The 27,223-nt window shown below is 39.3% G+C and overlaps 1 protein-coding gene across 3 annotated transcripts in view; it reads left to right on the plus strand.

Moving 5' to 3' along the window:
- LOC6585183 (pneumococcal serine-rich repeat protein) overlaps positions 1–27,223 on the plus strand; it is a 154,367-nt gene that overhangs the window by 78,678 nt on the left and 48,466 nt on the right. For all 3 annotated transcript variants that reach the window (XM_002010783.4, XM_044010641.1, XM_044010642.1), the window contains exon 2: positions 9,372–9,532. In XM_002010783.4, the coding sequence (XP_002010819.3) occupies positions 9,392–9,532 (141 nt within the window). In that variant the 5' untranslated portion in view covers positions 9,372–9,391. The remainder of the gene's footprint in view (positions 1–9,371; positions 9,533–27,223) is intronic.

The raw sequence follows: 27,223 nt of genomic DNA on the forward strand, positions 1-27,223 counted from the left end.
GCAATTGCAGCGAGCACCGCAGCAACATTTATTGTTTATGCATTTCTGTAGGCAAATTTTCAACAGTTGCCTTTTATTTGCTGTTTATGTTTTTGTTGTTGTTTTTGCTTTTGTTTTTGTTTCTCTTTTGTGTCTGGGGTGGGGGAAGACTAATTGATTTTTATGCGCAGCCATGTCCGCAGCAACAACAACGGCAACAACAACGACAACATTGAATGCCGCATAGGCGGCGGCACATATTTTAAGCACAAATTACAAAGCAATAATCATAAATCTTTTTTGCGGCTCAGCAGCAGCGGCAGCAACAGCAACAGCAACAGCAACATGTTGCTGCCATTTATCAAAATATCAATGTGTGAATGTGTGTGTGTGTGTGTGTGTGTGTGGCAGATGCCAGACAAATGGGCATTGCGTGTGCCATATCAATGCAATGTTGTTGCTGTCGCTGCTGCCGCTGCTGCCGATGCTGTTGCTGCTGTTGCTGCTGCTGCTGCTGTTGTCATCGTCGCTCAAATGTTGATAACTTTGGCTGCCAGCAACAATTGCAAATGGAGCACGTGGCCAACGCAGCAGCAACGCAGCAATTATTGTTGCTCCTGCTGTGGCTGTGGCTGTTGCTGTTGCTGTTGCTGCTCAGACTGCCGCAACTGATTGCTCTTGATTAAATGCTAGTCACTCACTTGAATACTTGAATCTGCAGAACCGAGATGCGGCCCCCGGAAATTGTTTGTGCCACGAACTGCAGTTATGCGGCGCGCTGAGCAACATCTAGCTAACATTTAAACGGCTTCCTGGCGATTGCTATTGCTGTTGTTGTTGCTGCTGCTGTACAATTGGAGCAACCAGCTGCTGTTGCTGCTGCTGCTGCTGCTGCTGTCGTATTTTGATGGATCTTTTGGCTGCTGCTAGAAACAAGCAAGCCACACACAAACAGTTTACTTCCTGCAATATAAGAAGCTGCTATATATATCTGGATCCATCTATCTATATATATCTATATATATCTAAATCAAGTTCAGAATGTAAATTGCCAAAGCAACGGCAAAGTATTGCCAACAGCCAACAGCAATTGCTGTGCAGTTGACAAAAACCAACAGCAGCAGCAGCTGCGTATTGCAGCGGTGTCAAAACTGTTAGCAGCAGCAACAACAGCAGCAGCAACAACAACAACAACGGCAACTTCAACAAGAACCGCAACGATCCCTAGCTTATTAAAGTTTAATGACTATTGGGGTGGTCTTGGCACGTAGCTGTCACAGTCGCTGCTGTTGTTGCTGTTGCTGTTGTTGCTGTCGCTGACGATTTGCGCAATGCGCGCAATGGCAGCAAATAATTGCAACGGCAACGTGCAACGATTTGCGGCGGCAACGAGGTGAAGGCAACAACGGCAACAAATGTTTATATGAAAATTGAAAACGATCATTGCGCAATGCGCGCACGGCGACAACAGCAGCCACAACAACAACAACAACAGCACCAGCACCAGCAGCAGCAGCAGCAACAACAACAACAAAAAGAACCGACAAATAGTCAACGTTTTCTTTTGATGCTTTGCATTCGGCACGCAAAAAGCAACAACAACAACAGCAGCAGCAACAACAAGAACAACAACAACAACAACAGCAACAACAGCAACAACTTTATGCCGTTTCATCATGGCACACAGCAACAATTGGCTAATAATATAAATCCAGTGCCCGAAAACTACAAGAGCAACGACAGCAATCGTCTTTGGCCCAAGGCTGGCTGCAATATGTTGCTGCTGCTGCTGCTGCTGCTTTTGCTGCTGTTGTTGTTGCTCCAGTTTTTGTTTTGTATTATTATTGTACGTCTAATTTAATTGCATTTCGATGGCTGACCCCGCATGGCAGCTATATGTCAATAAAATTGCTGCTGCATGCCAGCAACATGCACTTGTTGCCGCTGCTGTTGCTGCTGTTGCTGCTGCTGCTGCTGTTGCTTATCGTCTGACCACAAATAACTGCAAATTGTGTGTATAAAAATGCAAACTGCATTGTTTGTCCATGGCTTATCGGCAGCAACTGGGCACTAAATCAGCGTAACAGGCGCAGCAGCAATGGCAACAGCAACAGCAGCAGCAGCAGCAGCAGCAGCAGCAATGGCAACAAACTGCCAGACAACACGCATGCGCCACCAAAAGTCATGTTCGTGCCACAAAGGCGACACCAAAGCCATACATATTGTAGGTGGCAGCAACAGCAACAGCAACAACAACAGCAACAGTTGCAGTTAAATGTGGCAATTGCAGCTTAAAGCAGCAACGCTCACACACACACACACACACACCCCAGCTAATCATTTTAGGTAATAATTTTGCATTTTTCTCTGCATGTTGTTGCTGTGCGTGTGTGTGTGTGTGCAACATGTTGCAAGCGTGCGCGCGCGCCCTTTTTTTTGCTCGTATATAACTGTCCAGCGTGTGGGCGTGTGCAGCTGCCCAGTTGCATGGAGAATAGCTGCAACGCTTGCCACTTTGAACTCGCCACGCAGTGCAATGCCAGCAACAGCAACAGCAACAACTGCAACAGCAACACAATAGAAAGCCACGCAGGAAGCAGCAGTTTAAGTGCTTGGAAATTTATGAGCAGCACCTAAAGCGAAATCCTTTCACCAGCTTAGACAACGCATTAATAAATCAATAACGCGTTTATAATCATAGCTGCAGCTGGGGCGTGAGGCAGGAGGCGTGAAGCAGGAGGCGGGAGGCAAGAGGCGACTTCCGTGCGACAAGCGGCAATTTGGGCGGCAACACCTTGGCAACATTGTTGCCGAGGCGAGAGCGACAGCAATTAACAACAAAGAGAGTGGGAGAGAGAGGGGGGAGAGAGAGAGAGGGGAGAGAGAGAGGGAGAGAGAGAGAGAGAGAGGGAGAGGGGAGAGAGAGAGGAACAGAGAGAGAGAAAGGGAGTGAATGAGCTTTGATCACAATAATATGCAACGCGCGCCAGCAACATGTTGCGCAACTTATCAAAATAATCATCATTCACATCGACAACAGCAACAACAACAGCAGCAGCAACAGCAGCAGCAGCAGCGACAGCAACGCAGGCAGCATTATGATAATCGCAATGCGGCGGCAATGTTGAAACGAACAACAAAATTGCAACTGTTTCTCATGCAGCGTCTGTTCCGCTGTGCGCCCCGTGCCGCCCAGCCGTTGTTGCTGTTGTTGTTGTTGTTGTTGTTGTTGTTGTTGTTGCTGCTGCTGGAGCAAAATGCAACTGCTGCATGTTGCAATTAATAATCGACGTGGCAAAGCAACTGGCTAGGCGCGGCAGCAACAGCAACAACAACAACAACAACAACAACAACAACGGCAACGGCGTCGTCGTGCGCCCTTCTTTTTGATTTAAAATGTGCCGCCATCGTTTTGGCCCGCACGTAGGCGTACTCACACGCAGCACACACACACACACACACACACATACATATACATATGTAAAGATTCTTCCTCGCACCCACTTGGGCTGCCCTTCAGCTCCGCGCCGCCTCCTGCCCCAGCAGGCGCGCAACAAGTGTTGCTGCAACCACTTGGCATCATCAGTCAAGTGTCTTCGGTGTTGCTGCCGCTGCTGTCTGCTGCTGCTGCCTGTTGCTGCTGCCTGTCTGGCCTGCCGGCAATGTCACTGTCTTATGATTCTGGCGGTTTCTGTTTCTGTTTCTGCTTCTCTTTCTGCTTGGCCTGCTCCATGGCCATCGCCTTTGTGCATCTTTGTGTGGGTCGGCAGATCGTCATCGAGCGATTGCCCACTGACCACAATAGTTGCTCGTGTTTGCTGCTGTTGTTGTTGCTGGCAGTGCCAAAATGCACACAAAGCCAAATATATCAGCTGTAGAGATTTATAATTTATAATGCGGAAAGTAAAGCGAGCTATAAAACAGCAAAACATAAATAAATAACAAATATATAAATTTAAAAAATAAAACATAAAATAAAATTAAATTAAAAAAAAAAAAAATTAAGAAAAAAATTAAAATAAATAAAAATGGAAAAATTCAATGAAGAAAAATAAAAATAATAAATTTAATAAAAAAATAAATAAATAAATTTAAATTAAATATTTTAAAGATAAATAAAAGATATATATAAATTATAATTATAAATTAAATCAAAATTCAACATTTGCTTAAATAAACTTAAGAAAACAATTAAAATGAATAAAAAGAAAAAATTCAATAAACTAAAATACAAGTAAATTAAGTTTAATAAAAAAAAAATTAAAAAAGTATACATAAATTTCATATTTTAAAGATATATAACATATATAAATTATAATTGCAAGATAAATAAAAATTCAAAATTTGCCTAAATAAACTAAAGAAAAAAATTAAAATAAATAATAAAAGAAAAAATTCAATAAATTAAGTTTAATTACAAAAAAAAAAAAATAAATAAATAAAATAAAATAAATAAACAAATAAATATAGATATCATATTTTAAACATATACAAAAATATATAAATTATAAAATAAATAAAAATTCAATAATTGCTCAAGTCTCAATTATGTTTCACTTGAAGCTTTAGGACAAACTAAAGCTCATTTATAACTTAATCAAAGCTCAGACTGAGTTTAGGTAACGCTAGCTCCAGCTCGCAATCAGAATACCTTAAAGCTCATTTAGAGTAAGCTTGAAAATATATCTAGGATTAGCTTGTATCTCACATGAACTTCACTCTCCAGGCTTTAAGCCAAGCTAATGCTCACTGAAAACTTACTTAAATTTGAATCTTAGGTTAATTAGGGCCAGCTCGATGCAGGCTATCAAAGCCAACTTTCGGCTCACCAAAGTAAATGAATAACATTCACTTAAGGCGCTTATGAAACCTACTTGAAGCTTTAAGCCAGTGTAGAACTGTTACTTACTTACTCAAACGTCGTCTAAAGTTCATTGGGAACTAGTTCTAAGTTCTAGCTCAATTAGAGTAAACTTTTGGTGTATTAAAAGTCTTGCTGAAATTGAGTAAATAAACTCCTTGAAAGCTTTCTACGAAAGCAAAGCTCACTTGAGCTCGTTCGATGATTTAATGTTGTCTTACAATTTCTATAAAATCATTTCTGAATTATATCAAAGCTCATCGATTTCTTTAAATATTTGATTAAAGCCCACATCAAACTTGCCTCAAGTTAAATCAAAGCTGCCTCAAGGCAAGCTGAGAGTCTAACTAAATTAAAGTAAAAGCAATTATTCATGTTCAGAATGCTTTTCAGATACATTTGAAACTATCTTTAAGTTCGTATAAAGCTCACTTAGAGTCCACTTAAAGCTCCTTCCTGACCTTTTGAGCTTAAGCTCTATAAATATTTGATTTTTAACTGTTATGGGTAAAAAAAAAAACATTAAAGAAAATGAAATGCAGTTAGTTCGTAGTCGATTTTGTATGGGTGCCGCCTCTGCGGCGTCTCGGCGCCTTCTGAACGCCATCTGAACTCGATTATGTGCGTTTTAGCGCAGTGGCACGCCCAGTGGGCGGCGCTGGCAGTGAAACGTCGCTTGACGGTGGAAATTTATGTGGCCCACTAATAAGTTAGCCGGCAATTACGCTGATAAATAAATAAATCAGCGCCGCGAAGCTTCGATGGCGGCGCCTTTGTGGAGAAGCCACTGTACGGGGCCGAGAGTCAATTCGAGACGAGCCGAGCGGAGCCGCTGGGTGCCGCTGGTTGCCGCGTGCTGCTGTGGGTGTGTGACAAGTGCAGCCAGTGGTGCAGCGAGTGGTGCAGCGCGGCGGTCCAGCGGCGCCATTCAAATTCAAATTCACATGTGATCGGCCAAGCATGAGTCAGCCGCGGCGCTGGTGGCCTGTGGTGCTGGAGGGTGGGGCACACAGCAAGAAGGAGTGAGAGAGGCAGAGGCAGTGGCAGAGGGAGTGGCAGAGGGAGTGGAGGCAGAGGTAGAGAAGCTTCTCGTCAGCGGCGCTTAATTAGAAAATTGCTAATAACTCATGCACACGAACAAATTTCAATATTAATGAGGTTTTAAGGCAGCAACCACAACAGCAACAACAACAACAACAGCAGCAACAACAACCAGCAACAACAGCAGCAGCAACTGCTGCAACGGCGACTTAATTGAAAACTTTTTGAATCGTGCCGTCAAATGCAGAAGATGCAGCAGCAGCAGCAGCAGCAGCAGCAGCAGCAACAGTTGCCAGTTGGGCATGGCCCAAACTGTGCGCAATGGGAGGCACAGCAGCAATTGTTGCTGCTGCCTGTCTTACGCTGCCGCTGCTGCTGCTGTTGCTGCGGGCCTGTTGCTCCTGTTGCTCATTAAGTAGCATGAAAACTCAATAGGTTGCTGCCTATTTTGTTGTTTTTTTTCTGGTTTTTTTTTTTTCATTTCTTTTTTATTTTGTGTACTGCAGCGCAATTAACGGTCGCCTCGTCTTTGACTGATTTAGTTGTCAGCTGAGCAGCAGCAGCAGCAGCAGCTGCGGCGGCGGTGGCAGCGGCAGCGGCAGCAACATGTTGCTGGCATTCATAATTAGCATGCAAGCGGCATAAATCGCAGCAGCGGCAGCAACAACAATTAACAGACCCAAATTGCATGCAACACACACACACACACACACACACACACATGCACACATACACGTACACGCTTTCTCTGTCCGCCGCACAGGCATTGCAGCTACTTAGCATGCAGTGCAGCGTTTGATGTCTGCCACAGAACACGTAGGCAACAGCAACAGCAGCAGCAGCAACAACAGCAACAACAACAGCAGCAACAGCAGCAGCAACAACAGCAACTGTCAATTATATTAGTTGCTGTTACACAGCGCGCTAATTCAAAAATCATGCGTGGGCAGCAGCAGCAACCTGGCACGCCAGCAACATTGCCCTCTATGCCAGCAGCAACATGGATGCTAGCAACTTTTCTTAATTAAGTGACGACCTGTTGTTGCTGCTGCTGCTGTTGTTGTTGTTGTTGTTGTTGTTGTTGTTGTTGCTGCTGCTGTTGCTCTTGCTGCATGCAAATTTAATTTGCGTCTTGTCGCGACCTTTGGCCATTGCGTGTTGCTGCTGCTGCTGCTGCTGCTCCTGCTGCTGCTGCTGCTGGCAGCGGCCATAACTTCTCGGCAGCAACATTTCGCATTGTTGTTTGGCCACAAATTGATATTTAACTGGTTGCTCGGCTCGGCTCGGCTCGAGTTGGCCTGGCCTGGCCTGGCTTGGCTTGGCTTTGCTTGGGCCTGGTAAAAGTTCGCACGACTTTTCGCCTCAGCCGAATCGGCAAATGCACGCGTATTTAACATTTACGATCCATTCAAACGGATTCTCAATCTGATCGCACTATCTCACTCCGGCCCTCCCCTGCTCCTGCTGCTGTTGCTGCTGCTGCTGCTGCTGCTGCTCTTGCAATCTTCTCGATATTCGCGATTGTTGCTCGTGTCGTTATCTGTGGCAATATCTCTGGGGGCCAATCCACTTCTGTTGCTGCTGCTGCTGCTGCTTGCATTTCTATCGTGTGTGCGCCGTTAATGTTTTTACTTAACCAACAACACACACACACACACACATGCACACACACACACGCCTCGTTGCATGCTGTGTGCGTAGCGCAATAAATCAAAGTTTTATTTGTTGAAATAAATTCACAGTTTATTGCTTCGTTATTATTTGCGCTGCTGCTGCTGCTGCTGCTGCTGCTGCTGCTGTGGCAATGAACGTTATTGCTGGCTGAATGCAACAGCAACAACAACATCAACAACAACAACAACAGCTGCGACAGACAGCCATCAAACACTCGCAACTGCAGCAAACGCATGCCGGAAATGTTTATTGTTCTTCTTGTTATAACTGTTTGCTGTTGTTGCTGTTGCTGTTGCTGTTGCTGTTGCTATTACTATTGCAATTGCTGTTGTTGCTGCTGCTGATCTCTTTCTAATTTTCACCTCGTTGCAGTATCATGCGTTTAGCTCACGACTTTCGTATTAATTGCTACGACTCTATAAAGCAATTGTGAAATGCATAGGTTGGCCAGTTAGTAACGATACTCTGGCCGATAATCATGCTGCAGTCGCTATTGCAGTTATCGATAACAGGCTGTTGTTGACACGCATTAGAGCTTGGCATTAGAAGGTGGAACGCCCAGTTTTTTAATATACAAATTAAGACCTATAAAAACGATTTTTTTGTCTTTTAATTGATACGGAAAAAAGATTCTTTTAGAATTAAATTTGAATTTTAAAATATTTTTTACATGGATTTAGTTATATATACCATTTAGTTTTTAGTTGATATCTACTCATTTTAATTAAACAAAAAATTTCCAAATTAATGAATTTAATATTTTGTGTAAACTAAATTAGAAAATTCGTAAGTTTTAATTTAAAATATACATTTATAAATATTAAATAAGCAATTAATATTTTAAATATGTATGTATTATTTATATATATTTTTTTCTATAATATTTTTTTTAATATATATTTTTTTTAATTATAAAAATAATTCAATTTAATTTAGTATTTATTTAATTATTCAAAGCTCCCATATTTATTTATTATTTATGCAATCATCATTATTAAAATTTGATGCGTATAAGAACAACAAAAATGTGGCCTAATCGTCTTTTGATTATAGCCATAAGACAAAAAAAAAAAAAAAAAAGAGAAACAAAACAATTTTAATGCCAATTTTAAGTTGTTTCTTTTTTATTTTTGCAATCTTTCGTCTTTTGCTGCGCAAAAATTGCAAGTCAAGCCGATCTGTGGCAATACCACGCCCTAGCCACAGCCACGCCCCTTCCACCTGACTGTCAAGAGGTTGTCAGTGACATTTTTGAACCCTGACCGCCTTTTTTTTCCTTCTTATTTTGCCACACGTTTTACCATTAATTACCAATAGAGATACGAGCAGATATGTCTCTATGTGCATGCATTGGTGTGTGTGTGTGTGCGTGCGTGTGTGTGTGTGTGTGTGTAAACATTACGCAATGTCTTCAATTGGCGAAACGCTGCAGCGTTTAATTGAACAAATATTCGCATGCACATGCAATTCGTCGATGTCGATAATGATCAATAACGATAACGATAGCGATAAATAAGCAACTAAAGAAACATATATCAATTATACAATTACTAAACTATTCACTGAAAACATGAAATTAGTTGGAATTAAAAAAAAAATATGTGTATATAGAAGATTTGTTATCAAAGATGATTCATTATATGATTCTCTTAGAATTAGACTAGCTCTACAAGATCTGAGTGCATAATTTATAGAGTTGAACTTTTCTATATATATGTATATTCCATATATATTTATATTATTATTTGTTCTCTCAAATTAAAATCGTAACAAATATTTATTTATACATTTCATTTTTTGCTTGATCTAATTGCAGCAGCGTAAGCTGTCACCGACATGGGCAGTGAGCAATACTGCTTGAGGTGGAACAATCATCAATCCAACCTGTTAGGGGTGTTTAGTCAATTATTACAGGACGGGAGCCTGGTGGACGTTACATTAGCTTGTTCAGGGGGCCCATCCATCAGAGCCCATAAGGTGAGTGACTTTCAAATGAAATATATCAAATATTGATATAATATATAACTAAATGTATATATAGAACTATAAGTGAATACCAAGCTATAGCTATAGTTATAGTTATAGGTATATGATAAGTAATATTAGCTCCAATTGTGGTTGATTTGATTTCAATTGAAAACTGTTACTCATATCGATGCGAATATTCATGTGATCGTTTATCGACAATCGATAAACCAATATTGATATATTGTAAATAATTAATAAAACTGTCGATGACCGATAATGTCGTAAATAATCTACAAACGCTTAACAAATGTTGATATATTTTATAGTATCGATAGATAATATCGTTGATCATCGATAAACGATACATTAATATTGAAATGCATTAGGAAATCGATAAATAATATCGTAAATTGTCGATAAACGATACATGATTTTTAAATATGGTAAATAATCGATATTTAATATCGTAAGTTGTTAATAATAAAAAAACATTTCGAGCACCGTAAATAATCAATCGATAATATCGTAAACAATAACCATATTATCGACTATTTACGATATTATGGGTATTAGTTAATATTATATTATGCAAGTGTTTCAATATTTTATGTAATTAATCGAGAACAATGTAAGTTATCGATAAACAAGTGTTTCAATATCTTTGAAAACTTGGACATTATATTGAACTCAAGAGACAGCATATGAGATGGAATATACGACAGAATATACGATATGATAACGTGTGCTTAACCTACCTGTATAGGATATATGTAGACATACATACACATCTATATACATACGTATATATCGATGTATTTGCTTGTTCCACATTACCATATGCTTGCTGCGATAGCCGAGTGGGCAGAGCAATTGCAATTGCAATTGCAACTGCAACTGCAATTGGGAGCTGTAAAATGCGGAAGCTGTCGCCATGCTGCGATCAAGGTCGCTGCCAGCGCTGGCGTCGCAGTCGCTGCCAGCTGTTGTTGCTGGTTTTTCTGTAGGCCTCTCAAAATGCCAGTCGCATAAATTAACGAAGCAGCAATACAAACAACAACAACAACAACAGCAACAACAACAGCAGCAGCAGCAACACGATCAAATGCAATTTACACATTTGTCAGTAAATTGTCAACTTAGCGCGCGCAGAGCACTAAACGAGACGCCGCTGCTGTCGGCGTCGCTGTCGGCGTCGCTGCATGTTGCTGGCGCTGCTCGTTTGTTGCTGGCAACAATGTTGACAAGGTCAGCGCCTAATAGAAATTGACTGCGCCCCGCCACGTGGCTGTCGTCATTGGCGTAAATGTGTGAGTGAGTGTGTGTGTGTGTGTGTGTGTGTGTGAGTGAGTGAGTGCATAAATCATGCGTTGCCGTGCAGCAGCAACAGCAACAGCAACAACAACAACTGCAACCGCAACGCTTTGCGCACGTCTGTCAATTGAAATTCCTGTTAAATTAAGCGGAAAATATTTAACTGCGTTGCTACTACTGCCGCAGCAGCAACAGCAACAGCAGCAACAAGCAACAGCAACCTGTAGCCAAGCTGCGGCTGCTGCTGCTGCGGCTGCTGCTGCTGCTGCTCCTACCTTTTGATGTTTGAGCTGATAAAGTTATTTTGAATGTAATTTCTAGTCAATGCATAGAAAAACTGGTAAATTGTTCAATTATAATGCGTTTATTATACCAGCAGCAGCCACAGCAACAACAACAACACTTGACACTGATATGGCCAGTGATTGCCAGACAAGCCACACTTGACCAGGCCGCTTCCATCTTGGCCAAGCGCGCGACAGCCAAAGTTGCTCATTAGGCCACGCTTAGGCGCTGTCAGCAACAGCAACAGCAACAGCAACAATTGCTGATCGCTTGGCGACACAAAACGAATTTGTTGCATTTTCTAGCTGAGTGCGACGCATTCGACTTTGGATTGCATGCACTCAGTCCGCTCGGAGGTATCGAATGCATGGAGATATTTTAGTCGTAACATCTATGATATCAGAAATTGAAGCTAAAAACTTGAGACTGGATTTTATTATGAAAATCTATTGCAAGATTTAACTCGATTCATTTATTCGATATCCAATGAGAAAGCTTGGCTCTAATTTGGGCAATATTGCTTTTGGCATTATTTTTGAAAATTAGAAAAAATAAATAAAATGAAAAATAAGAATATATTCAAATTAAAAAGTTTTATTTTTAAATTTAATTTTAAAATTTTAATGCTTAGAACACTTTATTTAATTTTAATAGCTTTTGTCTAAAGCTAAGACAAGCAAATTTATTAATTTTTTTGTCTTTTTTTTTCACTATTAAAAAATGTTTTATTATATTTTTAATTTAAACAAATATTAAAATTTGAATTTTAAAAAAATTTTATCTTAAATTTTTTTATTATATATTTTTTGATACATTTTTGAAAATCTCTAATGCAAAATTTATAAGAATTGTATTATTTTCTTTTTTAATTTTTTTAATCTAGATATTTATCCATTTTTGAAAATCTTAAATGCAAAAAAGTTTAATTGTATTTGTTTTTTTTTTTAATTTTAATTTTTTTAATCTAAATATTTATTTTTTAATTTGAACAAACTCTACTTTAACAACATTTATTTGTTTTTATTTTTTTTAATAAAAATTAAAAAATTTAACAACAAAAAATATTTAAAAAATTTAAAAGTTTTGTTTAAATTAATTTAATTTAATTAATTTTAAATGCATAAAATTAAGTTTTTTACATAATTTCCATTATTCCTGCTGCAAAGTTAGCTCAAATCAAAATTTAAAGGATTCTGGACTCTCGGGCAAATGCAAATTGAAGCTGAAATGCTAGACATTCGCAGGGCAGCCAAGCCACGCCCCTTCCCTGCTCTTATCTAACTAGATCTAACTGAGCTAAAACATTTCATTAGGAATTGAACAGATTTGTGTGTGCCTTTGGAGCTGTTTGCATGTGCTTTAGCCAAATAGTCTGCGCTGGCTAAGTACATAATTGTTATGGGCAATGCCTTTGGGCCGAGGTTGGGGCACCGGACATGTGGGGACCAGCCCCAGCTGCTTTCTGCTCTCGAATCGTATCTCAAGCTCAGGACTTTTGTGGACAAATGCCCCAACTCCTTTTTAATAACTCGAGCGATTTTCATTTCTTTTTCTGGCTGTCGTCGTCGAGTCAACTTCATTAGTCGCATGGACAAAAACAACATTGGGCTAACGGAGCTGATGAATTCATTTCCTTTTTAGACTGAATTTCGGGCGGACGAAATTACAAGAGTAGCTGAAGCAGAAGAAGAAGAAGTCAAAAGAAAATGAGAAAAAAAATGCAGAGAATGAAGTGAGAACGTTGCGGTAGGGCATTATGGACGGCGGAATACTCTAGCTCTTAGGCTATAAGGAATACAGTTCTATCCAATATGCCACGCCCCCCAATGGGCGCTATATCTCATTGAAGTTGTAATGTCAGCATGAGTATAAATTCCAAACTTCAACTCTCTAGCACCTCAACTGCCAAGGTTTCCGTTATACTGGAAAATTTCCGATTTGCCACGCCCCACGGATCGAGAGCAACTTGAAGCCTTATTATTCGAGATTATACACATATATAAACAAATTTCAAGTCTCTAGCTTCAATAGTGCTGAAATAGCTTGCATTCACAGTAATTGACAAACTAATATACCCATTTCACTTTGTTGAATGAATATGAAAAGCGGGGTAAATGAAATTGAAACTGAGCGAGGACGATGAATGCAAAATCCTTGGCACATGCAAGTGTTGCTGTTGTTGTTAGCGCTTTGGCAAACTAATTAGCAAATGTACACACACACACACACACACACACATACATGTGCGCACATATTGAGATAGAGACTTGGACAAATGTCAACATATCTAAAAGCTAATAAAGCAAGGAATTGAATTGCTAAAGCAACTCAAACTTGAAGCAAAAGAAGTCCGAGCGAAAGCCAAAGCCAAAGCGGAAGCCAGCTGTCAATTACTTTTGCATATCCTTGCACTCAATCCTTGTTGTTGTTGTTGCTGTTGTTGCTGTTGATAACGAGCTGAGTTGTGACGCTGCAGGCGCCTTCACAGCCGTCCAAAGAGCGACAAAAAATTGCTAAATTGATTAAAAAGCAAAGTGTCGATGAACGAGCCAATGATGACAGCAGCCCAGAGCCCGGCACCGACTCCCGGCTCCCGGCTCCCGACTCCTGCTCAGTCCTCCCCACAAACCGACTAGCCAGGACATGCCAAAGTCAATGGGCAAAACTAAAATAACAAAATAAAACAGTAAATAAAAAAAAAACTAGAATGATGAAAAAAGTGAAGCCAAAGCGTGCGGCAGCAAAAACCCCGAGTCCTCCATGCAAAGGATAGCCGACAACAGCAGCAACATCAACAGCAACAGCAACAGCAACAGGACACGCAGCAGGAGTCGCACTAGCTGACAACAGGACGCCGCAGTCCTGCGCCAAATGTACTAAACACGCAGACCTCAACTGCTATGCTATGGAGTTAGCCCCAAACGTTTGCCGAGTGCCAAACAATCAAGCGAATGAACAAACGATACGAAAGATACGGCTGACATCGATTCATGTGTACTTGATATACCCTAAAATATTAGAATATTGGAGATTATAAAACATGGCTGTAAATGTTATTCTCTTCTTCTTCTGAAAGTTTATTCTAGATATTTCATCTACAGGAAAAGTTATTCAACAAATAGTTTTCTATGGAATGTGTGTGTGTGTGTGCATGTAGAAGCATAGAATGATAAATATCAATTCATTCAAGACTTCAGAGCAGTCTCAACTCGAGCACTCTTACTTATCTGATTGATTGATTGACAGATTGACTGGCTTAGGTCTACTCACTTGTTTTAGTATATGTTTTCATATTCATATTTTATTTGTTATATATCTATTAAATTCTAATATTATTTATTTAATTTATTCCTATTTTTGTGCTTTTATTTTATTTTATTTTATTTTTTTTAATATTATTATATCCTAATAGTTTCCTATAAATTTTATCATCTTTTATGGGTATTATATGTATGTATATATCATATAATATACCTCTATTAAATTCTAATATTATTTATTTTATTTATTTTATTTTATTTTTTTTCATATGTTGTGCCCTTTTTTTTATATTTTTAATATTTACTATTTGCAAATACTTTCCTGTATATTTTATCCTATTTGATGGGTATTATATGTATGTATATATCATATAATATACCTTTATTAAATTCTTTATTATTCATTTAATTTAATCAATTTTTTGTGCTTTTATTTTTTAATATTTTCTTGTATTATTTAATAATTTTCAGATAATTACATCTTTGCATCTATTTATACATTATATCTATCTATGTATCTGTTCTGTATCTGTATCTTTATCTTTTTAACTAGTGAACCTTTTTACAAATTATTTTAATTTGACTTGGATTGTTGTTGTTAACCTAAATATCTATTCAAGGCATTTGATTTTACCTGTTTTGCGTTCAATAAAGTTAAAAAAAAAAAACTAAGTTTGCCAAGAGAGCGAACAAGAAATGAAAGCAAATTGAAAACTATATTCAATCATAGGAATTTACTATTGAAATGAATGAAAATTCATTTATTTGTTTTTTTTAGATCGATAAATAGCTATCGATAACAATTGTGGGCAAATTTTTTTTAAAATATAATCGAATATCGATAATTTGATAAATGGAACAAAATTCTATACCCCTGAAAAATGTGTTCTTAATAATTCTCGATAATATGCATTTCTGTGTATATCGAAAAAAAAAACGGATCCCCTTGCTATTTCGAGTTATCGGCATTCTACTGCATTTGTTTTTCCTATATTCCTATATTTCTTGTTCTCTATGGATTTCCATGAATATAATAGACTCATAATTCTTCTAAATTCATCTAATGTTTCTGCATCTTCTACTGCTTGAACTGCCCTCGCTTTGTCGTGTTACCTTATATTTCTATGCACATGCATGCCTAGTCATGTGTGTGCGTGTGTGTGTGTGTGTTTTCGTGTGTGCTCTGTAGTTTTTCCTGGCCGCACAGCCGCAGGCTTTTGTAATCCCTTGCCCAGCCTCAGTCCACCCCCCCCTGCGCCGCCTCCTGCCAGCGCGACTCTACGTTCTTCGGCTTGACACCCGCAACTTTTTAGAGGCTGCGGCTGCGGCCGTTGGGTCGCTCCGTCGTTCGGTCTCAATGCCAAACGGCAGCAGCACTTTAACTCAATTTGAGGCATTTAACGTATGCTCGGTTGATATTTGATGCGATTTGCTAGTCCACCTCCATTGTCACGTTTTTTCTTGTCCTTTCATTGCCATATTCGCAGCGGATGTGTTGCCCAAAGGCAAACAAAGTGTAACAAATGTCGTTGGCAAACTGTGTGCTGTGCCCTGCGGGGGCGGTTGGCTGGCTGGCTGGCGGTGGGTGTGGCCGGGCTTCCACTAAATTGAGAGTCAGTGACCACTGAAGCGAGCTGGTGGTGCGCTCAGTGGTGCAGTTGCTGTTGCTGTTGCTGTTGCTGCGGCTCTTCACAATTGTTGGCAAATGACTTTCGATGACTTTGGGTTAAAAAAAGAAATTGGGCAGAGAGCAAAAACTGTTGCAAATATTTGCCACATTTCTTTCGTTTTGTTTTTGTGCGAATTGTGGGCGAGGTGGGTGTGGGTGGGTGTGGGTGGGTGAGGGTGGCTGCTTGTTGTCTCAAGCTGATTTGTTGGCTCTCTAAGAGCTGATTGAGTTGGGCTAATCCTGCTGCTCCTGCTGTTGGCCAAGTCAATTTGCATTGGCTCAGTGTGGCTGCGGGAGGGGCGGGGGGGCGGGGCGGAGCGGCATACAAATGGAATTGCTCGAATGGGCGTTCGATGGCGCGGCGTTTCGGGGCGTGGCTGGCATGTAGCATGCTCAACAACATGCCACACATTGATTGTGCATTGTTGTTGCCGTTGTTGTTGGCGTTGTCAAAATGCATATGCAAACACTTAACGGCAACAACAGCAGCTCGTAAGTCTTGCCAACACTTTTTTTTGACAAGCCGCCAGCAACAACAACAACAACAACAACAACAACTGCAGCAGCAGCAGCAGCAGCAGCAACATGGTGTGGCCGCCTCTATTGGCAGCTGCAACAACTTGCAACATATGTCGGACAACAACAGCAACAACTATCAACAATTGCAGCTACAATAAAACAAATTGCCTGCCTGGCAGAAATCAAGTAAAATGTCAAAAAAAAATGCAACAATTTTCATATCGCAAATATAGCAAAAAAAAAAAAAAAAATGGAAGGAATATGCAAAGATTAAAAAATAATAATAATAATATTGACAATAATAGAAATAACGCATATTTTGCATTCAGTTGTTGTTGTTGCTGCTGCTGGCAGCGCTAATTGTTGCTTGTCATTGATAAGCAGCAGCAGCGGCGGCAACTAGGGCGGGGGGCGGGGCTGTGCAGGGCTGCCACAGTTGAGCAATTGGTGCCATTAAGTGCATGCAAAGTCTCGCACTCGCAGGCAGAGAGCAAAGGACAAGGATATGGCCCACAGCCAGCGAATTGCAACACACAAATGCAATGCCACTTGGCATGCAAACGAGATTTAAATGTAAGCCAGATAAGTGAGAAACCACTCAATGGGGATATCGTTGCGAATTGCTTGGAACTGAGTCAAGGTTAAGTGGGAAGTTGCATTCCAATCGGAATAATATTGATGGTAATAAGGTTGTTATATAATATAATAAGGTACTGCTGATGTCAATGATAATGCTAGCTGCTGAGTTGAAGATATTGCTGAAGCTACGTCTAATAATAATGCTAATAGTAATATGAATGAGAATGCTAATGATAATGACAATGAGAATGTCATTTGGAATGATTGAATGAGTATGTTAAAGAGTATAATGAAGATGTTCCTAAGGTACGGCTTATACTAATGCTAATGTTAATGCTAATATTAATGTTAATGCTAATTATAATGATAATGATAAAGATAAAAATATTGCTAAGGGTACTTCTAATGTCAATGTCCATGACAATGCTAATGATAATGACAACAAGAATGTCAATGAGAATGCAGAATGTGCTGCTTACTTCTAATGCTAATGCTAATGTCAATGATAACGCTAGTGATAATGACAGCGAGAATAATAATGAGAATGATGAAGATATAGCTAAGGATAATGCTAATGCTAATGCCAATGTCAATGATAATGCTAATGATAATGAGAATTAGAATGGTGAAGATGCACTTTCAATGCTAATGCCAATGACGTTGACAATGCTAATGATAATGACAATAAATATCAATAAGAATGATGGAGATATTGCTAAGGCTACTTCTAATGCCAATGCTAATTCTAAGGTCAATGACAATGAAAATGTCAATAGGAATCAAAACGATATTGCTAAGACTACTCCTAATGCTAGTGCCACTACTTCTATTAGGACTATATCAACTGTATTTCCATCATACCTATAAAATTCTACTTTGAACAGTTGTTCATAAATTCTCATCCCACAGCATAAACATGAATAATTATCAGATTATGCATATACATATATATTTAGATCAAGATATCGTTTATGCATTTATGCTTGTTGTTATCCACTTCCACTACAAATTAACGTTTTTCCAACTCTCCAATTAGACTCGAATAGTTCACGATCCAAACTCATTTAAGCAACATAGTTTGGCCGGCAGCAACCGCACCCTAAAATTCATTTGCATAATTATAAAGCGAAAATATGGTTCAACCACACAAAATATGAATTTACAAGCAAAGAAGGTAACAACAACAACAACAACAACAGCAAGAGCAACCACAACAACAACAACAAACACAAAATGCAGTTAATTGCAATTTGGATGTTAACAAGTCGAACAAATTGCAACCGCAACAACAACAACAACAACAGCAACAATCGAAAGGCAACATGCTCATTATAAATATCAAGCAACGTAATAATGTGGAGCAACAACAACAATAACCAAATACAGTTATGTGGGCGGTCACGTTGCGTATGCGCAATGTGCGAAAGTTGCGCATGCGCCGCGTACAACATTTGCCATCGCTAATGCAGCCGGACAGGCCAAAGACAATGCAGATAGATATACATATGCATACATACATATATACTGCGAGTATATGGATCAGTTATAATTTGATAAATGATAAATGGCCAACGATCGACAGCATGCAACGCAGGCCAAGCCAACGAGCCGAGGTGACTCACTAACAAGAATGTTGTTAGCAAGCGCCTGCATATAATATCGATGTGTGCCATAATCGATAACATATCGAACAGCAAGGAGTGCATTGTGCCACGATAATGTTGCTAAGGCTGATAGCCCATGGGATGGTATATCAGACCAATATGATTTAGAGGCTATAGCACTATAGTTAACCAGCAATGTTCAGCTATAATGTTATCGATAACATATCGAACAGCAAGGCATGCAAATGCAATTGATGTGGCTAAAGCTAAAGGCTCAAATCCCAAACTAAGCTAATTGCTAGTTAGTTCCCAATGGGAATATGGTTAACTAGCGATGTTATCGATAGGATATCGAACAACAAAGCATGCAAATGCAAATGATATAGATATTGATAGGCCTAAAGCTTAGGTATATGATTGACAACAATAAAGATCTCATTATAGCAGACCAATAGGATTCAGAGAAGAATTATGATCAAATTTGTGGATAAAAAGTCTCCTAGAAATTGATAGCTAACAATTATTATAGTAACCCAATGAGCGTTGCTTGCCATAATGAAATATTTTAATATGAGACAGTGACAACAGCTGTTGTTTCGTTTCCAATTTTCGTTCAGTCTTTGGTCTGGCTGCAAAAAATTTTGTTGATTACACGATTTGATTAGCCGATGCATTACTCAACTCGCTGCCATAATTATCAATTAGCAATCAATTGATTATATTACCATATTATGCCAGGCACCGCAAGCGGCGACAGCAGCAACAACAGCAGCAACAACAGCAACAACAACAGCAACAACAACAGCAACAGGCTTTAATATTGCTTACAATTTCTAGCGATTACAATAAAACAATGGCAAAACATAGCAGAAACAACAGGAAAACAAAAAGCAACAACAACAACAACAACAACGGCAACAGCAACAACAATTGCATATCAATGCATTCCACGGCAACAGCAACAGCAACACAAATAACGCATATTGCTGGCGGCAATCTTTTTTTTGTTTTTGCTTTTGCTTTTTTTTTTTTTTTTTTTTGGCCTGGGAAAATAATCGACAACAGCAACAACAACAACAACACTGTTAATTTAAATTGGAAAATTATACAAAAATATTCAAAACGTTCGCTGTGTGCGGAGCCTTGTTGTTGTTGCTAGTTGTTGCTGCTGTTGTTGTTGCGAGTTTTCTTTACATTCGAATCTCTGTTAATCTGTGCAGCGCTCAAACGTCACGTTTTCACGCGGCCAACTATGCAACCTACGGCTAGCAACAACAACTGCAACAACAGCAACTACAACAGGCAACCAGCAACCAGCAACAACAACAACAACCAGCAACAAGAACTGGAATCTAACGATGACGGCTGACTGCAATCAACAAAAGCAATTCACGCATTCAATTAAATGCCTTCAAATGCGACTTGCCGACACATTGTTGTTGTTGTTGTTGCTGATGTTGTTGTTGCTGTTGCTGTTGCTGTTTGCAGTTGTTGCTGTCGCTGGAGTATGCATTAAAATGGTATAAAATTGTCATGTTAATAACCAATAATTGTTAATTTACAACACACTCGCAATTCGTTGAGTTTTTTTCTTTTTTTTTTATATATATTTTTTTTCTTTATTTATTTGGATTTATTTTTTTTTTTTTTTTTTTTTCTTTGAATTATTTGCGTTTTGACTCGTTATGGCATTTGGCCGCAAGTCAATTAACATTTTTTTTTCACATTGATCGTTTCAATTGAAGTTTTTGTTTTTGATTTCGGAAATGCCAAAAAGAATGCGTTTTTAATTTATGATAATATTAATGGATAAATAAATCTATATAAATATATATAAATGAATAAAAATTAGTAAAAATCCAGCTGATTACGCGGTAGAGCTAATGGTATAGAGTTAGATATCAAGCAGAGTTCATTGAATTTGTTATACCCTGGAGAGTTTGTAGAGTTTAACGTGTGCGTAGAGTCGGTCGATGTTGGAGACTTGGTAAAGTTAGGAGAGTTTGTAGAGTTAGATATTGAACTGAGTGGGTAGAGTTTGATAAGAGCTGGAGAGTTTGTTAAGAGTTGGAGAGTTTGCAGGGCTGGTAACATTTGTAGAGTTTAATGTGCTTGTAGAACTCTAGGAAGCTGCAGATTTTGGAGACTTATTACTTGCTTGGAGAGTTTGTAGACTAGCAACAGCATTATATGAATTTATGGAACTTTTAAGAGTTAATTAGTTGGTAGAGTTTGTAGAGCTTATGGGTCCAGTAGAGTTCGCGCAGTTTGGAGATTTAAAGGTTGGAGAGTTGCTAGAGTTTTCAGAGATTATGGCGTTAAATATTTCCCACATTTTCAGAGACTTGCTTATAAAATATATATATATATATATATATATATATATATATATATATATATATATATATATATAGAAACGTATATGATATAAATATAAATTATTTATAATTTTTTTTTTTTATTTAATTGCTAGCAAATGCAACAAAAAAATTTGTTTAAAGCAACAAAAATAAAATTGCAAAAAAGAAAAAAAATTCAAGTAGAGAAGGAAAAAAATGTATAATTAAAATTAACAACTTTTCTTGTCACGACCGATTGTAGAGGCTGAAAGCTCAGGTCTACGGCCAGGTGTTGTTGTTGTTGCTGTTGTTGTTGTTGTTGTTGTTGTTGCTGTTGTTGCTGCTGCTATAATTATGCGCATTTTCAACAGATTTATATCTTTTCTTTATATTTGAGCACAATAAAAACTAAAAATATATATAAAAAAAAAATTATACATGTATATATAAATATATGTGTGTGTGTGTGAGTGTGATTGTGTGTGCACACACACATATATAGCGGCAAACGCACTCAGCGAGGGGAGCGTTAAAAACTGCGATACAAAACGCGCATAGAGAGATAGCCGTATCTCATTTAAGCAAGCAGCGCCAGTCAGCCAGCTGGCATTAGTTAATATGCAGGTGTGTGTGTGTGTGTGTGTGTGTGTGTGTGTATGGTATATAATTAGTAATTGTTGCACAAGCGATGCAAAGTTGGTGAGCGGCCATACGAAGCCGGGTCTCCATGCCAAGCCGGGCATAATTCTAACAATGATCGCAACAAGCTAGCAACAACAACAACAACAACAATAGAGGCAAAAACGCAGCCGGGCAGCGCAGCAAAATTAAAAACCCAGTCTGAAGGTCAGCGGCGACACGAGCTGCGTGGCCCGGCAACAGCAACAGCAGCAGCAACAACAACAAGAACAACAACAGCAACAGCAACATCACAGGCAGCAACAACAACAACAGCAACAGTGTGCATGTTGTCGCTGACAAGTGACGTCAGCAACAGGAACTGAAAATAAACGCGCGCATGCGTTGGCGCGTTTTAAAACGCTAGCTTAAATATTTCTGTTTTTTCCCCCATTTTTTTCTGTTTTCCATTGTGCAAAATGTGTTTGTAGTTATTTTTTGAAGATTAACAAATATTCATACAGTCATATATATATATATCCATATAGAGATATACAAATATATCACAGTTTTAGAGTGGCTCGAATTTGAGTGCAGTGTGAATGGCCCACTCAATGGCTCTCTATGCGATTTTCAAGCGTTTAATATCGACTGTTTTAAGAAGATGATAGAGAAAGAAAAGTAAAGAGAGAAAGAGAGGGAGAGAGAGAAGGAGAGAGAGAGAGAGAGAGAGAGAGAAGGAGAGAGAGAGAGAGAGAGAGAGAGAGAAAGAGTGACAGAGAGAGACAGAGAGAGACAGAGAGAAAGAGAAGGAGAGAGACAAACAGAAACAGAGACGAAAACAAGCTAGCTCTTGGTCGAATATCTAAAAAACTTTCATATTATATATACATACATACATACATAAATATGCATGCATATACATATTTATATATACTATATACAAACATACTAACATACATGCATACATAAATGAATACATTCATTTTTATATACTTCCCTATATACCAGCCATATCCATATCTATCATATTTAACCGCATGCATTTGTATTTTTTCCCCCATTTGCTTTCATTTACCCACTGCCATGGCCAATTTTGTGTTTTGTTTTTTTCTTTTTTGTTCATTTTCTTTGCTGCGCTGCCCACGGTGCTTGGCTGCGCTTGCACTCCTTCGCATGCAAGCGGTTAATGGTAACGGTAAACGTTCTCTTTCCGGTTTCGCTTGCAAATCGCGTTGCCCAAAATGTAACGACTACATAAGATTTGATCGCATGTTGTTGCTGTTGTTGTTGTTGCTGCTGTTGCTTTTGTTGCTGCTGCTGCAGCCGTGCCCATGACGGCGTCAATTAAATTATGTTGCTGGCAACATTTTACAATTTGCAACAAATTGTTAACAGCAACAACAACACAAATCAATATCAGCACGACTTGAGCATTTGCCATCTCCCTCGCACCCATGCCGCACTCCATTCATGAGCTTTTGCTTTTGCTTTCGCTTTGATTTCTTTTTCTTTTTTCTTTTGCTGTCTTTTTTTTTTTTGCAATTATTCTTTGGTGGACAACGACAAGAGGAAGAGCTATTGCTGTCCCTTTGCTTAGCGTGGGATAATCGCCTGTTGCTGACCTTGAAGATGCCTCCCTAAACACATTTGTGTGCGTGTGCGTGCGTGTGTGTATGTTTGTGTGTGTGTGTGGTATTTCGGCGGGTCAAGTGCTGCGATTGTCTCACTGCCAATGTTTTGTCCTGCTGCTGCGACGCGTCGCTGTCGCCGTCGCCGTTGCCGTTGCCGTTGCCGTCGCTGGCCGTCTTGCGAGCTTCCGGCTACCAAATGGATGACCACAAAAGCTTTTACTGCCGCTGCTGCTGTTGCTGCTGCTGACCACAGACACAGCACGCAATTGTTGTTAGACAATGACAATGGGAGAGCGGACAAAGCGCACAGACAGACGTCGAGCGATTTGAGCGACTTTCCGGCGCGTCTTTTGTGCGTGCAGCGCTGCTAGCTGTCCGCTGCCCGGTGCCTGCTGCTCTGCTGCAGCAATTTAGCATTGGCAAAGTCTTCGCTGTTTTTTTTAATTTCAGTTTTTTTTTTCCACTCTGTTCTGTTTGCTGACCATTGGGCGGATATTATTTAGACGCTATTGTGTGGCGCCGCTGGCGTTCGCGTCGACTACCTGCAATTAGCTGTCACAGCTGCCGCAGCCGCAGCCGCAGCCGCAGTTGTGGCCGCAGCCATAAATTAATTACGAATTGTAAACAATGCAGCGCAGGCGTCGCATAAATAAATCTCTCGCATGTGCGCATAAATTTGCATTGCGACCTTGACGAAAGGCTTAGAGTCGTGTGCTCTGCACTCCTCGCACTATTCGCAAATGCATGTAGCCTTTCTCACTTTCCACCTATCGCTCAACGCGTTTTATCATCAGATAACGGCACAAGTTGATAAGCAGCCGCGACAGCAACGGCAAAAACCACAAGCAGCGAATGGTGCGTAAAGCAACGCAACGCAACGCAGCGCAATATTCAAGTTCAAGTTCAATGTCAATGCTGTTTATGCATACAAGCATGCATACATACACACACAAACATATACATGCATACATATATGCATACGTATGTGTCGATGCGTGTGTGTGCGTTTGTATAAATATAAAACTCGTTCAATCACACAAAGCGTATACACACACAAACACACGCACGATAGCAGCAACTAAATGCAAAACATACAAGCACACATACGTGTATGTATGCGTGTGTATATGTATGTACATACATTTGGTTTATGCGTTTTGTGCGTCATTTCGTCGGCAACAAGTGGGCAGACAACCGCGACAGCAATACCGACGTCAGCGTTAACCGTTTGATTGTTGCTGTGCGGTCTCTCTTTCTCTCTCTCTCTCTCTCTCTTCCTCTCTCTACGTCTGTGGCATGCAAAACGTGCGAACGCGCACTCTCACACGAACTTGTTTGACGTGACGTCACCTCAGACATTGCGTCGCTGCCTCTACGCATGTTTTGCTGTTGTTGCTTTAATTTCTTGTATTTTTGGGGGCGCGTCTGTGTCTGGAACTCGAAAAATGTGCGTGAGACGACAAAAATGCGTGCGACGTGCAAAACAGCTGATTCCATGCGTATGCTTTTTTGTGTGTATGTATGCGTGCGTGTGCGACATGTGAATGGGAATGGCAGCTGAAAACGAACTTGAAACACGAAGTGATACACATACAAACATACTTACAAACATTTGTACGTATGTATGTATGTATGTTTGCATTTAACGATAAAGTGCAAAAAGCATCGATCACCAGAGTATGCGAAAAGCACTATATGCATATGTATGTATGTATGTGAGTGTGTTTGTGTGTGCACACTCTGGTTTGTATATATTTACATATATTCGTGTCATAAATCATACACACACACATACACAAGCACGTCTACAATTTGTATACTCGCTCTTTGGAGACTTCTTTCTTAAGCATAGATTTTGTAGCTGTGTTTTTTCACTTTGCCGAGTTTTGGCTTAAGCTCTGGTCTCGCTTCTTATTTGTTGCTGTTCATTTTTTTATATTTATTTTTTTCGCCACACTAATTTTGCTTGGACTCTAATTCCAAGGTCATCGCCGCATTAGCGCAACTCGTCCGGCTTCGTGCAATCAGTCAACAGAAAAGAGTGAGCGAGAGCGAGAGCGGCAGCGGGTGATGAATAGAGGGACGGCGGGGGCGAGAGAGAGAGACGAACATGAAATGAAGGCGTTCCAAGATGTGTTTGATGGCTCGCAAATGGAATTCATTTATTTATGATTTGTGGCTGCCTTTGGTTGCATTTGGCTAATTAACTTAATCATAATGGCCATAATCAACTCTAAAGTATACAGAAATTAACGCACCCAAAACAAAATCCCATATACAAATACACACACACACACACACATAGAATAAATATACTTAAAATAAACATTTGCCACATTTGATGAGATAATTTTTAATTTTATTTATTTATTTTTTCCTGCGTTTTTGCAATTCACATTTTGTGCGCACATAGACAAAGACAGGCGCACTCATACTCATGCACATACATACCATACACATATACATTCGCACACACCCGCGCACTCGCAAGTTTTACAAACGCGCTGCGCCCTTGCCTTTTGCCATCTCCTCCTTCGCGCTGCCGCCGCCGCTCTGGCTGCGCTGCTGCTGTCGTTTCGCACGCTACACTAACGACAAACGGCGTTAAAGCTCTCAGCTGCTGCGTTGCGTGCGCTGACGCTGACGCTGCTTTTGCTTAATGCTTTGCACGCCGCTTCGCACAGGCACACACACACACACACACACACACACGCACACACACACATAGAGTGAGACAGACACGCACGCATACATAGGCACACAGACGCTTGCACACAAAGTTGGTTCCGCTGCGAATGCGAATATCAAGGTCAACATGTGATGTGTGTTTGCTGCCCGCACTCTGTCGCCGTTGCCGTCGCAGTCGCAATCGCAGTCACCGCTGCCACTGCCGCCGCCTCTGAAATGAGCTCTAAGAAAATAATTAAATAGCAGCAGTCGGCAAAAAACGCAATTTTTATTTGAAGCGCAGTTGTTAAATTAGAGATGCCATATTTTTGTTTGGCCTTTTTTCTGCACTTTTCGTCGTTGTTGTTGTTGTTGTTGTTGCTGTTGTTCTTGCTGCTGTTTCTTATACATATTTTATTTTATATTATTTCATCTTTTTCTCGTTTTGCCTGCCAAACTTCTCCATTTCGGCCATTAATCAGCATCAAAGGCCAGAAAAAGTTAACTGCAAAAAGCTTTTGTTTTTGTTTGTTTGTTTTTTTTTTCTTCAGAATTTTTTTTTTTCTGTTAAATTGGCATAGTTCGAAAATAATAAAAACTAATTTGAAATAATAACAAAAATTATAAATTATTTTGGCTTTGATTTATAGATATTTTTATTTTATTTATTTATTATTATTTTTTAAAGCCTTTTTTGCCTTTAAATATGTTTAATTCAAGTAAGGCTTCCTCTTAAATGATATATTTATATGTAATATATTTATTTAACTGTAACTATTTTTAACTGAAAGAATTCTGAATGGATCAAATGAGATTCAGCTCTATAGATCATTAACTACAGTTGTGTTCATGAAAATAGTATTAATGGACTCCACAAAACTTGAACCAAATGAAGAGGTTGTCTTTCCATTGAAGAATATCAAAATATGTCAAATAAAAGAAGGAAAGGGAACTTTTAAAAATCATAGTATTTCCTTCTCAGAAATCGTTCAACATTCATATATAGTATGGATGTGTGTATATATGTAGTTATATTTCATACTGTATATTTAAAAATATATTATAATATCTTTAAAGTGAATTTCTTACTCTCCCTTCTCATTTGTTGTTTCATGCTATATAAGAAGCATAAGTTTGGTATAATATGGAATAGAATTTTGTTTTTCTTTGTTTTGCTCTTGAACTCTACTCAGATTCATATATGGAAGAAAATCT

Source organism: Drosophila mojavensis, unplaced genomic scaffold, assembly GCF_018153725.1.
Source record: "Drosophila mojavensis isolate 15081-1352.22 unplaced genomic scaffold, ASM1815372v1 contig_136, whole genome shotgun sequence".
In the NCBI taxonomy this organism is placed as follows: Eukaryota; Metazoa; Arthropoda; class Insecta; order Diptera; family Drosophilidae; genus Drosophila; species Drosophila mojavensis.